We start from the raw sequence: 13,329 nt of genomic DNA on the forward strand, positions 1-13,329 counted from the left end.
ATCAGAAGCTGGGTGAGGCTCAGCAAGTCCTGCAGGAGATTCTGATGCCTGCTCAAGTTTGAGAACCACATTCGCTGTCTCATGTAAAAGGCTGAAGTGAGTGGTGGTGGTTCAGCAGTTCCAAGTCACCAGGCCCCAATTTCCTCCCATCTCCTTGTTCCTCCAATCCCAGACGGTTGCCTCTCCCATGTGGTCCAAGATGATACCACCATGAGAGGGAGCGAGGAGGGGCTGTCCCTTTCCCTGTAGGGGCGGGACCCAGGCATTGCACCATTATGTCATTGGCCAGAGCTTAATCATGTGGCCACACCCGCAAGGGAAGTTGGGAAATGGAGTCTTTATTCTAGGTGGCCACGAGTCTAGTTAAAAATTCTATTATTATAGAATCATAGTTCTGTACCCTGACTCTTCAAGATTCGCCAAGTGTCACCCCAGAGATTCTGATTTAATGGCACAGGAAAGAACCCAGAGGCAGACCCAGGTATACACAGGAGCTTAGTATTTGATGACCATGGCCCCACAAATCAGTGGGGGGAAATAGATGGCTTAATAATAGTGTTGGGAAAATTGGCTCATTTTATGTTGGGGGTCGGGGGGGAGGTAAGGAAAACGGAATCCCTACCTGATGCAAAAAACTTATCTGTGTCACCCGGTACAGTAGCTACTAGCCACATGTGGCTGTTTAAATTTAATTTGAACTTAAATAAAATTAAGCATTCAGTTCCTCAGTTTCATTAGCCACATTTCATATAAACCATTTCCATTTATCACAGGTCTATTGGACGGTAATTCTCTAGATGGATTAAAGCTCTAAACTGAAAGATAAACTACAAAGTCGGTAGAGGAAAACACTTGATAACTTCAAGATAAAGATTTAAGACCCCGGGGGGGGGAGGGGGAATAAATAAGCTGTTTTGCTTATATCAAATTTAAGAGTTCTTATTCACAGTTGGACATCATAGGCAAATTTAATAGACAGGTGTCAGAGTGGGAGAAAGTATTTGCAATCTCTATCGTAAGGTATTGCCCTAATCAACAAGAAAAAGAGCAGTATTACTAAGAAAATGGGATATGAACTGGCAAGTTCAACTGGGATATGAACTGGCAAGTTGAACAGGTGCTCAAACTCAGTAGTAATCAGAAAAATTGCTAATTCCAATATGACATCATTTTATACTATGAGCCTGGCCAAAATAAGTCTGAATCTACCAAACCAAGTATTGCGCATCTGTATTTCCCAGCAATTCCGCTCCAGGGTGACTTCTCAAAGCGGCTCAGGACTGCTTGGCAGCAGGCATGAGGATATTCACTGCAGCATTTGGGGTGGGAGCTGGAGGCAGCCTGGGTGTCCACCCCAGAGGAGGGGGTGGTAAAGGAGAGGGACAGACACACGCCAGGGATTCCTGGACCGCCGTTGGGAGCCAGGACTGTATTAGCCAAAGGGGTGCTGATGCAAAATACCAGAAATCGGTTGCTTTTCATAAAGTGTATTTATGTGGGGTAGGAGCTTACAGATACCAGGCCATCAGCGTAAGTTACTTCCCTCACCAAATCCTATTTCACTGTGTTGGAGCAAGACAGCTGCCAATGTCTGCCCGGGTTCAGGCTTCCTGGGTCCCTTCCTCAGGCTTCTTTTTCCTGGACTCAGGGTTTCTCTTTTCCTGAGGCTTTCTTCTGTTTCCTCTGTGAGCACACTTCCCATGGCTCCAGCTTAAGGCTTCAGCATCAAACTCCCAACATCAAAAAACCTCAACTCTGTCCTTTGCCATGCCTTTTATCAGTGAGTCCCCACCCACCAAGGGGTGGAGACTCTGCCCTAATCATAACTCAGTCATGCCCTGGTATAGATCAGATTACAAACATAATCCAATATCTATTTTTGGAATTCATAACCATATCAAACTGCTACAGACTGGGTGCACCCAGAGCCACATTTGGGGGAGGGGGAGAATCTAAAACAAAAAAAGGAAAAATCAAGAAGCTCTACAATACAGTGCTGGGTGTGTACATTATAAATTATGGGCATAAAACAATAGTCCTCCTTTTGCAAAACCAAAGTGCTATTTACACATTAGAAGACTACTAATATGGAGGAAGGGAAAGGGAGGGGGATGAAAGGGAAAAAATGAACAAGAAAAGTAGCTGGGGAGAAATTAAGGGCTTGACGGCCACACCGAGGCTTTGTTCTGGAAGGCGAGGGCACCTGCCTTTGGCGTGGGATGGAGCCCGGTCAGAAGTATTTAAAATCAAAATGTCCCAGGTGACTGTAACGTGCCGCCAGGATTGGGAGCAGGAGAGTGGGTATGGGGACCACCCACAGTTTGTCCCTCACAGGTGGGCAGCTAGACCTCGGGCCCATGCCTGGTCCCGGAAACGTCCTGCCGCTTACTGGGCAGGGCCCAGGGAATCATCTCACACCTGCTGTTCCCAGAGGCGGGGACGGGGCGGGCTTGCCCAGGGCGGAGGAGGGCCGGGCATGAAGTCGTGGTCCTGCACCGGCTTCTCCTCAGTGGTCTGGGGCCAGGCAGTGGGGCTGCAAAAAAGAGCAGGGCAATCCCAGGCCTCCGCCCTCACCCAGCTGGTGGCCTGCCCCAGGGCCTCCAGCTCAGCTGGCCCCAGGGCCAGGCAGGCGCCATCGAGGAGCAAGGCGGGCAGGGCAGGGCAGGGAAGTGCTGCAGGCTGCCGCATTAAAGGAGGGTCACCTCGTAGGCAGCTTTGGCCTCGGCCCCCCATGTTCCCTATATTCTGATTTTTCAGGAGAAACCTCCCCTTTCGTGCGAAGGCGCTTGAATCTTAAAGGAAGACAACTAATTCAAACAACTGAAAGACACCATGCGAGCCGAACAAGAGAACAGTGGTCAAAAGTGTACTGTGTTCCAGGGACTTTCCTAAGCCGCTAGGTGTTTTAACTCATTTAGCCCCTTGCAGGGTGTGCACTCTCTCCACCCTCCAGAAAAGAGACAGGTCCACCCAGAGCCTGTGATTGTGACCTTATTGGAAAAAAGGAGTCTTTACAGATGTAATTAAGTTCAGGATCTCAAGACAAGAGCATCCTGGATTATCCAGGGTGGGCCCTAAATCCAATGGCCAGTGTAGAAAAGTGTACTCACCAAGAAAGGCCAAGAGACTTGAGACACAACACACACAGAGGGGGAGGCGCAGGGCCACAGGGGCAGAGATGGGAGAGAGGGGACCACAGGCCAAGGAACCCCTGCAACCCCGGAAGCCGGAGGAGGCCGGGAGAGCTGCTCCCCGGCGCCTCGGGCGGGAGCCCTGCCACACCTCCGCTTTGGACCTCTGACCTCCAGAACCGTGAGAGAAGAAACGTGTCTGCTCTTGAGCCCCCGGGTCTGTGGCCCTGTGTCACAGCAGCCCCAGGAAGCAAACTCAGCCCCCTAGCAGGCTTCTGGGGAAGTCCCGTGGGTGCCTGCTTCACAGAGGAACAGAAACACCAAGTCCCCAGCCCCAGGCTCCGCAGCGGGAAAGGGGCAGCGCAGGGACCCGAAGCCCGGCCTGAGGCCTCCGAGCCCGGGACGGGGTCACTGCGCCCCCTGCCGCCCGAAAACCCAGCCCGAACTCCCGTGGCTACGCCACCCGGGGTCCCAGGGGAGAAACGTCTCCCTCTCGGGGGCCAGGCCCCGAGGACGGGCCCGGGGTGAGGGAGGCGTCTGACAGTGGAGAGGAGATCCTGGCCTCTGGGGGGCCTCGTCCCAGAAGACAAAGGCGCCCGCGGAAGTTTGGGTTAAAACAAAGTCTAACTCCCTCCTCTCTTCCTCCGCGCCTCCCTCTCTTCCTTGCCCCTTTAGTTATCTCTTGTTTTTCTCTGGCTCTCTCTTTCTACCGCTGAGTCTTATTTGTTATTTGAACAGGTAACTACACAAGCCCATGGTACAAAATTTTAAAGATCCCAAAGGGAAGAAATTGAAAAGTCAATCTCCTTCCCTCCCCCATCCCCAGCCTCTCAGCGCCCGCCCTCCCCGGGCAGCGCCTGGTAAGTGTTTGTGGAAAGAGTTTACACACATACCAGGAAACAGCTCCATGCATATACATATATATGTTTTACCCTACACAAATATTAGTTTCAGGTGCACACCCTGCCACCCTCTGCTCTTTCCTAACTGTGCCTTTTGCCTCCAAACCCCGCCCCCCCAGGTGGCTCCTTCATCTTTCTGCTCATTGTCTGCTTGCTATGTCTGCTTGTTGGGTCCACTTATTGTCTGCTCATCTTCTTTAGGAGGTACCAGGAACCAAACCCAGGACCTCCCATGTGGGAGGCAGGTGCCCACCTACTTGAGCCACATCTGCTCCCTGCTTGTTGTATCTATGTTCATTTGTCTACTCATTGTATCTGCTTGTTGCATCAGCTCATCTTCTTAAGGAGGCAGTAGGATCCAGACCCAGGACCTCCCATGTGGGAGGCAGGCACCCAATTGCTTGAGCCACATCTGTGTCCCCTAGCAGTGTACCTTGATGGCTGTTCCCCCTTGATAATGAAAAGCAGCCTTATTCCTGTCCACAGGTGCTAGTGGTCCACTGAGCCGGTGACCTGCTGTGGTTGATCCAGCAGCCCCTGCCGATAGACATTCAGGGGCTGGCAGCAGCTTGCTGCAGGGGAAATGTCGTGCATATCCTGTATTTGGAACACGAGCGAAGGTAGCTGCTACTATCCCGCCATCCACCTCCCTGCTCCCACCCTCCCACACCTGCCTCTGGGCTCCCACCTACCCTCTGCCCCAGGTGATGCCATCTGGGTCTCTCTGACCCTCTGGTCCCTCCTTCCCTGGCTCTGCCAACCCCACTCTAGTCCCTTAGACTCTCTCTGTCTCTGCCTCAGCCTCTCTTCATCTCTCTCTCAGCTGAGGTCTCTGTGCCCTCTCTTTCACGCTGGCTTCTTCTACCTGCCTCTCTCTCTTCCTCTCCCCCCTCTCCTCACCGCCCTCCTACCCCACCTCATCCCAGCCTCCTTGTCACCCCTGCAGGGGTGCTCCCACCCCACCCCCACCCCAGAGCACCCAGGCAGCACCCAGCCGTCCCTCCACCTCCCACAGCCCTCGGGATCTGGCTGGGGCCTCCAGGACCCTCACGCCTTCCCTCTCGGGACCCAGGGCAGGGCCCTCCTGGGGCTGATGCTGGCTCGGCAGCAGGAGCAGTGGGCGCCGCCGCCTGGGCAGGGCTCTGGGCTCACTCAGCAGGGCACAGCCCGGCCTCCTGCCCCAGGGCCCAGCCTTCTCACCCTCCCTGCCTAGGAGGCCGAGCAGTGAGTCCAAGTCAGCCCTGTGCTGGGGACACTACAGTCAACAAACCCACCCGAGGCCCTGCCCTTGGGAGGCTGACATTCCCACGGGGTGAGACAGAGCATGAACTGGTCCAGTAGTTAGATGTATTGACAAATCAGGCTCCTCCCTGCAAGAAAGGAAAGAACAGGGTGTGTGGCCGCCAGAGCAGGGAGCTGGGCCCCAGGCTGCTGCCTACCTACCGAGAGGGAGCAACCACCAGGAAAGAAGCAAGGTGCAGAAGGGGCTGTGACTGGCAGGAAGCGGCATGTGAGAGGAGAGCCTTTCGGGCAGCAGGGGTAGCACGTGCAAAGGCCCTGAGGTGGGCAGGAAGTTGGAGGACTCAAGGACCAGCCCAAAGAGGGGCCCCATGAGTGAGGGGGAGAGCAAGGGCCATCTCAGGCCACCTTGAGGCAGCACTAGGGGGAGGAGTTAGCCCGCCCCCACCACCCCAACTCAAACGGCTTCCCACCGTGGGAACGCTCTTCCCACAGAAGACAGACTCTTCTGTCACCACAGTCTCTTCCCCTTCAAACCACATCGTGCTGCTTGTGAGTCGCTCGTTACCTGACTTCTTGAAGTCCAGCCTCCCCGGGCCCCAGACCGCAAGCCCCACAAGGACAGGGGTCATGTCTGTCCTTTCACCATCATGTCCCTGATGGAAAGGATGAGAGACAGAAAAGGCCACGGAAGGCACGGACTCCTTGCTGGCTTTTCTAAAGCAATTGTAGTTTTGTAGAAGATTGAATACACATCCAAAAGGGCACAGAATGACAGGTCATTTTCCATCCTCGTCTGTCCCAGCCACCACCAGGACACTGTCCAGAGGCTTTACCACTTTGTGGGCTCCCCTTCCAGGGGAGTCTGGCAAATACTTACATATTTTTTCCTTCACACAAATAGTAGCATGTGAGGCCCACTGTTCTCCATCATGCTTTTTTCACTTCCCAGTAGGCCAGGAGAGATTTCTTTATTAGAATAGACAGAGTGCTGCATTTGGTTTTGTTTAGTCTTTCTTATTGAGGTTTAAGTTACCTACAATAAAATATACCCACTGTAAGTGTTCAGTCGGATGCGCTTTGACCCTGTAACTGCTGCCACAATTAGGAGAGAACTTTTCATCACCCCAGGAAGTCCACTCCCTTGCCTCTTTGCAGTCAGCTGAGGATCTGCTTGCTTTGCCTCCAGATGAGTTTTGTCTTTTCCAGAATTCTATATGAATGGAATCATACAGATGTCCTCTTTTTCCTTGGTGCCCCTGCGGGATGGCGCTCAGGCTCTCCATGTCGGTGCGTGTTTCGCTAGTTCCTTTTCCTGAGTAGTAGTCCACTCGCCTCTCTAGGGGCATTTGGGTTGTTTCCTGTTCAGAGCTAGTATGGAAAAAGAAAGCCCTGTAAACACGGAGCCCAGGTTTTCATTTGGATGCACGCTGGCCTTCCGTTTCTCTTGGCTGGATACTTAGTGGTGGGATTGCTGGGTTGTAGGGTGGGCGTAGGTTTGGTTTTAGAAGAAATCAGCCAATTGTTTTTCAAAGTGTGCGCACAGTTGCTCAGGCTTTTTGACATTTCATGACACGGGTGAAATGGTTGGGGGAGGGCCGCTGTGTCAGCCCCTCAGCCGGCGGCCTGTCTGGAAATTGGACTTTGGGAGGCCGATGATGTTCCCACACTGGCACCTTCATCTGCTTCTCACGTGGAGCGAGGGCGGGCTCGAGAGCTAATGCGGGGATCCCCGGGGCTTCCCGGGGCCCGGGGGCTGTTCCTGAATCCCTCAGAATTACCAAAAAAAAAACCCACAAAACTGTAGTAACAAAATATGCAACTCAAAATGTCCTACTTCAAACCATCGTTCAGTGTCCGCTCCAGCGGTGTGATCACCTCCACCGTGTTGGCTGCCACTCCCATCCCCCGTTCCCAAGACTTTTTCATCCCTCCCAACAGAAACTGCGGCTTCAGGCAGCGGCTGCCCGCCCCCCGCTCGCCAACCCCGCCCCTGGAGGCCTGTCCCCGGCTTTCTGTCTCTGAATTTGCAGACAGTAGTTATTTCATAGAAGTGGGATCCCACAATGTTTGTCCTTCTGTGTCTGGCTTATTTCACTCCGTGAAGTCTTCGAGACCCAGCCACGCTGTGGCAGGTCTCGGCACGTCGCGCCGCTTTACGGCGGAACATATCCCATTTCTGCCCTCCCCTGGCTCCGGGTCACTGCCTGCCCTGGATTCTGACCCCGGAACAGCCCTGACTCACCCCTGACCCTCCTCCTCCGGTGACAGGGTCAGGGGCGTGGGTTTGTGTGCCTCCAGGGGCCAGGGGAGTGTCCCCGGTCATTGTGCCATGGGCTCTGGGAGCGCTCGTCTGGGAATCTCCTGGGGACTTCCAGGTGCGGCGAGGCTGCTCTGGCATTAGTCGGCTTGTCACCTCCCCTGGGGACCCCCGCCTGCCAGAGCCCTGGCTCATTCGCACCTTTCCACGGAGGCCACTTCACCTCTCGTGTGTCAGGGGAGGTACTATTATTACCGATTCCCACCGGCAGGGTTCTTGGGAAGTTAAATGAGTCAACGACTGACAATAAACACAGCCCCACTCTCCCACCCGCTTCTCTAAGAGCCAGTGTTCCTCCCGGGGCGATCTCAGGCTGCGCCCCTGTGTATCTGACCTGGGTGAGTTCCTAGACCTGTCTGTGCTTCACCTGCAAAATGGGTATCCTAACTGTCCCTCCTTCCCAGGGGGGCGGTGGAGGCTGAATCGATTACTCTGCCCCCAGACCTCAGAGCAACGCCTGGCGCGCAGTCAGCGCTCGGGTACGCGAGCCTCGTGGCTGAGGTGTGAGTCCCACTTCCGAGGAGCCGTCGGGAGCTTGTGTCTCTCTGTGTCTTGCATGCTTTGGAATCTGGGGCAGGAAGCACCTGGGGCGGCAGGTGGGGCTGCCTGGGACCTGTGGCACGAGGCCTGTGAGGGCGGCCTCTGTTTCCTCATCTGTAAAATGGGGCTGCAGTAGCGCCGGCCACGGTAGCAGAGCACATGGGGCCGTCGCACGGTCCTCTCCCGCGCCCCCTCGCCGTGGGTAGGGTGAAATGAACGACCCTCTCAGTGCTTAGAGCAGAGCCGGGCAGAGAGCCTTCCCGCCGAGACTGCTCTGGGTGACCGTGCGGGGCTCGCGCTTGGCGTACCTGGGCCAGGTGTGGGATGTGGCCATGGGAGGGACGTGGCCGTGGGCATCTGGCCCGACAGGTTCCTCCGCCACCTCACCTCCTCCTGCCCCCACCGCTGCCCCAACCCTCACCCCGAACTCTCCATGACCGCCGTGCCAGCCCCTCCTCCTGGCGCCCAAAAAAAACCCAGGTGGGGTGCTGCTCCCTTCCTGGCTGCTCTCTGGGTCTCGCCCCGGCCCCATCTCTGTGACGCCCCGTCTCTGCTCTGGGTTTCTTCTCTCTGCTCCGCAGTCCCCGCTGTGGTTTCCAGGACAAGAAATGCCGGGGGTCCCCAGGGGTGTCCCAGTGAGGGCAGCCGAGTTGGTGGCAGAAGCGGGACCTTCCTCCCCCTGCGCTGAGCCGGCAAGGGGGGGGCGGGGGTGTGTCTTCATTACTTAACCTCAATTCCCGGGCTGGCTCATTAGCAAGCACCGAGCCCCGGCATTAGCGCATTTGTCACACACCCCAGGCCCGGCGCCCGGTCCTCAGTGGCCCTGGGGAAATTCCTGGGCCAGGAAGCCCGGGGACCTGTGGAGGGCGGGGGGAAGGGCGTCTGGACCTGAGGGAGGAGCCCCAGGCCCGCGATCCTCCCCCCAGCCCGCCCCTCGATCAGACGCCGACCCAGGGCGCCTCGCCCTCCCGCCCCCAGTTCACCCGCAGCCCCGCGGAGCCCGCGACAGTCGCCCGGACCCGGCGGATGGAGGAGGTGCCGCAGCCACAGGCGCCGGGCGCCGGGATGGAAGGCGGCAGGCCCGCGCGGCCCCTGGAGCCGCCGCCCTCGCCGCCGCCGCCGCCGACCCCCGAGCCCCCCGAGCCCCCCGAGCTCCCCGAGGCCTACGCGCGGCAGCTGCTGCTGGAGGAGTGGGGGCCGCCGGGCGGGAGCCTGGAGCTGCCCCCGCGCCTCACCTGGCGGCTGCTGCTGCTGCGCCGCCCGCTCTACCGCAACCTGCTGCGCTCGCCCAACCCCGAAGGTGCGGGGCCGGGCCGCCCGCGCGTGAGGGGCCGCGGGACCTGGGCGGCGCCGCTCCTGGCCCCAGTGTCTCTGACCCAGACCGTCGGTCTCTTCTTTCCGTCTCCAAGTTTTAGTGTTTCTCTGTCTGTTTCTCTCCATCCCTCTTTCTTTCTTTGTGCCTTTCTTTGTCTCTGGTTGCATCTCCTTCTCAGTTTCTCCATCTCTTTATCTTTTTCTGTCTCTCTTCCCCAGGCTCTGTCTCATCCCAACCTCCTTCTTTTTCTGTCTTTCACTGTCTGTCTCTCCGTCTCTGTCTCTCTCCATGCCTGTCTCTGTCTTGGCTCTCCCACCCCCAATCCTCCCTCTCCCCCAGGAACATTCTCGGGGCTCCCCCCATGGGCCCTGACTCACTCTGTCCCTGCCGGGCTGGCCTGGGCAGGCACAGATTCCTGCCCCAGGAGTGGAACCCCGCGGGGAGGGGGTGGGGGGCTGCGGGGAGGAGGCCGCCCCCACCAGGTCTAATGGGCTCTCACCCCTGCACTTCAGGCATCAACATTTACGAGCCAGCACCCCCTACTGGCCCCACCCAGCAGCCCCTGGAGACTCTGGGTAAGTGCCTGGGGCTGCAGGGCTGGGAAGAGAGGAGTCCCAGGGCTCTGGGAGGATCTAACCCTTTGCTCCCTCCACCTGCCAGGGAATTTCAGCGGGTGGCACATCAGGACCGAGAAGCTCCAGAGGGACCTCAGGTGAGTGGCCAGGACCCGTGTGGCCTGGGTTGGAATCCCAGCTGCAGCCTTCTCTGCTGTGTGGCCTGGAGGAATTGACCTAGGCTCTCTGGGCCTCAGACTCCTGGTCTGTAAACAGAGTTGGCCACAGGTGAGGGCCAGCCGGCACTGCGGAGGTGCCCGATAGGTGGCAGTCAGCATGACTGTTATTCTTCTCACCTCCTTTCTCCTGGAGGGAAAGAGCCATCCCAGACCACAAGCCACCCTCCCTCGGAGCCTGGCGTCTGCGCTGCGGACAGATGGGGTGATTCGGTGGCTCAGGGTTGCTCACGCCGGGTTCGAATCCCACTCTGCTGCTGCTTTGCCGCTTGCCTGGGGCAGGCCATTCCCCACCTCCACACCTGGCCTCCTCATCCGCAACTCGGGTTCAGAATGCATCGTCCTCGGAGGGCTTGGGGACCGAGACGTCAAGTGGGCACGAGCACCCAGCACCCCCTCTGCGGGTGGCATTGGTGTCACCATGACCGGGTGTCTCTGTCCCCTCTTCGCAGCTGGACGGTGAAGCAGCAGTGCGTGGACCTTCTGGCCCAGGGCCTGTGGGAGGAGCTCCTTGACGACGAGCAGCCAGATGTCACCGTCATGGACTGGTACGTGCCTCTGCTCGCCACCGAACCCCGCCACACACAGCAGCTCCCCAAAACACGAATCTTGACCCGTCCTCCCCTTTGAGCAATTCACCAAGCCCCTCGTGGTCCCGCCCACCTCTCTGGCCCCTTCTCTCGAGGCTGTTAGTTCTGGAAAGGTCATGTCTTTGAGACTTTGCCAAGGCTGTTCCTTCTCCCTCGGACGCCTGTCCCGCTGCTATTGAGACTAGTTTCTCCTTATCCTTTAGGGGTCAGTTACACGTGGCTCATGGGCCGCCGGCAGCTGGCTTAGGCGCCACACTCCAGGGCCCTGTGATCGCCCCCCTCGCCCAGCCCCGACCCCCCTTCCTGTGCCTCCCACCTGGCCCCTGGCCACCCCTGGCTACCACCGTCTGCTGATACACCTGCCCCCCCCCTTGCGCTGTGGGCTCTATGAGGGCAGGCATGGGCTGTCTTGGTCTCCACTGTGTCACCAACACTGCCCGGCCAGTGAGGGCGTATGGAATGGCCGCCGGGGCCAGGGTTGGGGGCTGGGCTCCTGGGGCCGTGGCAGGGGCTGGAGGCCAGATCCCCACCCCCAGGTTCGAGGACAGCCGGCTGGACGCCTGCGTCTACGAGCTGCACGTCTGGCTGCTGGCGGCCGACCGCCGCACGGTCATCGCGCAGCACCACGCTGCCCCGCAGCCCTCTGGGAGAGGCGCCCCTGGCCGCTGGGTGCAGGTGAGGCTCCCGGGCCCGGCCCCCACCCCCCCGACAAGCGCTCACGGCCCAAGGCCTCCCAGAGGGAGGGGGGCGGAAAGCAGGGTGCGCGGGGACCTCATAAGGACGTCCTCCTAACCCGCTGGGGCCACAGGTGTCCCACGTGTTCCGCCGCTACGGCCCCGGCGTGCGCTTCGTCCACTTCCTGCACAAGACCAAGAACCGGATGGAGCCGGGCGGGCTGCGGCGGACTAGGGTGACCGACTCCTCGGTGTCTGTGCAGCTGCGGGAGTGACGCACGGGCCGCGCCTGCGCTGATGCTTGCCACGTTTATCACCCCCCAGCCCTCCCCGCCCTCAGCAACTCCCGACGCTCAGCATCGCCCTGACCCTCGTTTTCCCCCTGAGTCCCAGCTCCTCCCTGTCCCTTAGCACCTCTCTGACTCACCTTGACCCATAGGCCCCCCGATCCTGAAGCTTCTTCCTATTCTCTTATCACCTCTCTGACCCCTCGGCCCCTCCCTGATCCTTAGAAGCCCCTACCCCCTAGCAGCTGCCTGGCCCTCAGCAGCGACTCTGTCCTTTAATGCCTTTTGCGACCCGCCGGCCTCCCGGGGTCGCTTACCACCTCCTGGGCGCCTTAGTTCTGCCTGGACCCTCGGCTTCTCGTCTGACCGCTTTGCACGCGTTCTAGCCTGGCTGACCCTGTGGCACGTCCCCCGCCTCCTCCAAGCTCCACGGGGGCGCGAGTCACGCCTTCCCACTTCAGGGCTTGTCAGCGGGTCAAGCCTCCTTAGAGCTTCATCAGTTCACGTCCCATCAGCACTTGCCCTGATCCTCGATCTTCTAGCACCTCTCACAGTCCCCGATCCTTCCCCCCGCCCTTGACCTCTGACCTCCTCATAGTCACTTGGTGACCTCTTGGCATCTCCACCTACCTCTTCTCCTGTATTTCTTAACTCTCAGTCTCCCTACGTTCCCTTTCTCCCCCCAATCCCAAGTTGTCATCCCCCCCGCAACAGTCCCCTCACCTTCCCCTCCCCCCCCATTTCTCTTCATCGGCCCCTGGGACCCTAAACCCAGGTATCCATCAAGGACTCTCACCCACGGGGGTGGGGATCGTGGGAGGAAAGATTGCCACCTGAACAGAAATACACAAATTCCAATTACAGTGCCAATCCTGTGCTGGGGGTGGGATTAAATGTACATGGTTTCCCGTAATGCCTGGACTCTGGCCAGACCCCTCAGAGACCCTGGGCTCAGGCTGGGCAGGCTCCAGGAGGCCCCCGAGCGCCCGGCAGGGCCAGCCTCTGGTGTGCTGAGCCCTGAGGTCCGGAGGCCTCTGCGCGGCCAAGCAGCTGGGGAAGCAGCTCAGGAGTTAACCGTCAGCCCGTGGCACCCTGCGCGCTGGCTGAACATACGCCACGCACGTGTCCTTCTCTGGGTGCACGGCTGCCTTTGCGTGTCCCCATCTGTGGGCATGTCTTCTGACCATCCTCCTGTCTCCCCCCGTTTTTTGTGGATTTGTTCCCAGACACAAGCAGATGGCAGACAGGACAACTTCAGAAGGGCTGTATTGTGGGGAAGGAAGGATGAGGGGGACAGAAAGCTCTCTCCTGGGGCTCTCTGTAGACAAGGCCAGGTGAGGGGCTCCACGCCGTGTGGGGTTTGGGAATGAGGGACCTCCAAGGTGTCAGTAGCACCTGCAACAGAATAAAAAATTATCACCAGAGGCTGCGTGGAGAGCTGGGAAAACCGGGTCTGAGGCTCCAAGTTCAGGAGCGTGGGGTCCCAGCCTGGAAGAGTTCAGAGCTGGGGGCTCTTGGGGCTGTTGCAGGAGAGGGGCAGG

General features: G+C 58.4%; 1 protein-coding gene across 1 annotated transcript; it reads left to right on the forward strand.

The window, feature by feature from the left end:
- Window positions 1-7,100: 7,100 nt before the first annotated feature.
- NCCRP1 (NCCRP1, F-box associated domain containing) lies at window positions 7,101-13,234 on the forward strand. Its single transcript, XM_058279120.1, has 7 exons — window positions 7,101-7,271; window positions 9,111-9,432; window positions 9,960-10,022; window positions 10,108-10,159; window positions 10,690-10,785; window positions 11,364-11,502; window positions 11,636-13,234. The coding sequence occupies exons 1-7, from the start codon at window positions 7,101-7,103 to the stop codon at window positions 11,774-11,776; spliced, it is 984 nt and encodes a 327-aa protein (XP_058135103.1). The 3' UTR covers window positions 11,777-13,234.
- The last annotated feature ends 95 nt before the right edge of the window (window positions 13,235-13,329 follow it).

The sequence above is a fragment of the Dasypus novemcinctus genome, chromosome 18 (genome assembly GCF_030445035.2).
Source record: "Dasypus novemcinctus isolate mDasNov1 chromosome 18, mDasNov1.1.hap2, whole genome shotgun sequence".
Lineage (NCBI taxonomy): Eukaryota > Metazoa > Chordata > Mammalia > Cingulata > Dasypodidae > Dasypus > Dasypus novemcinctus.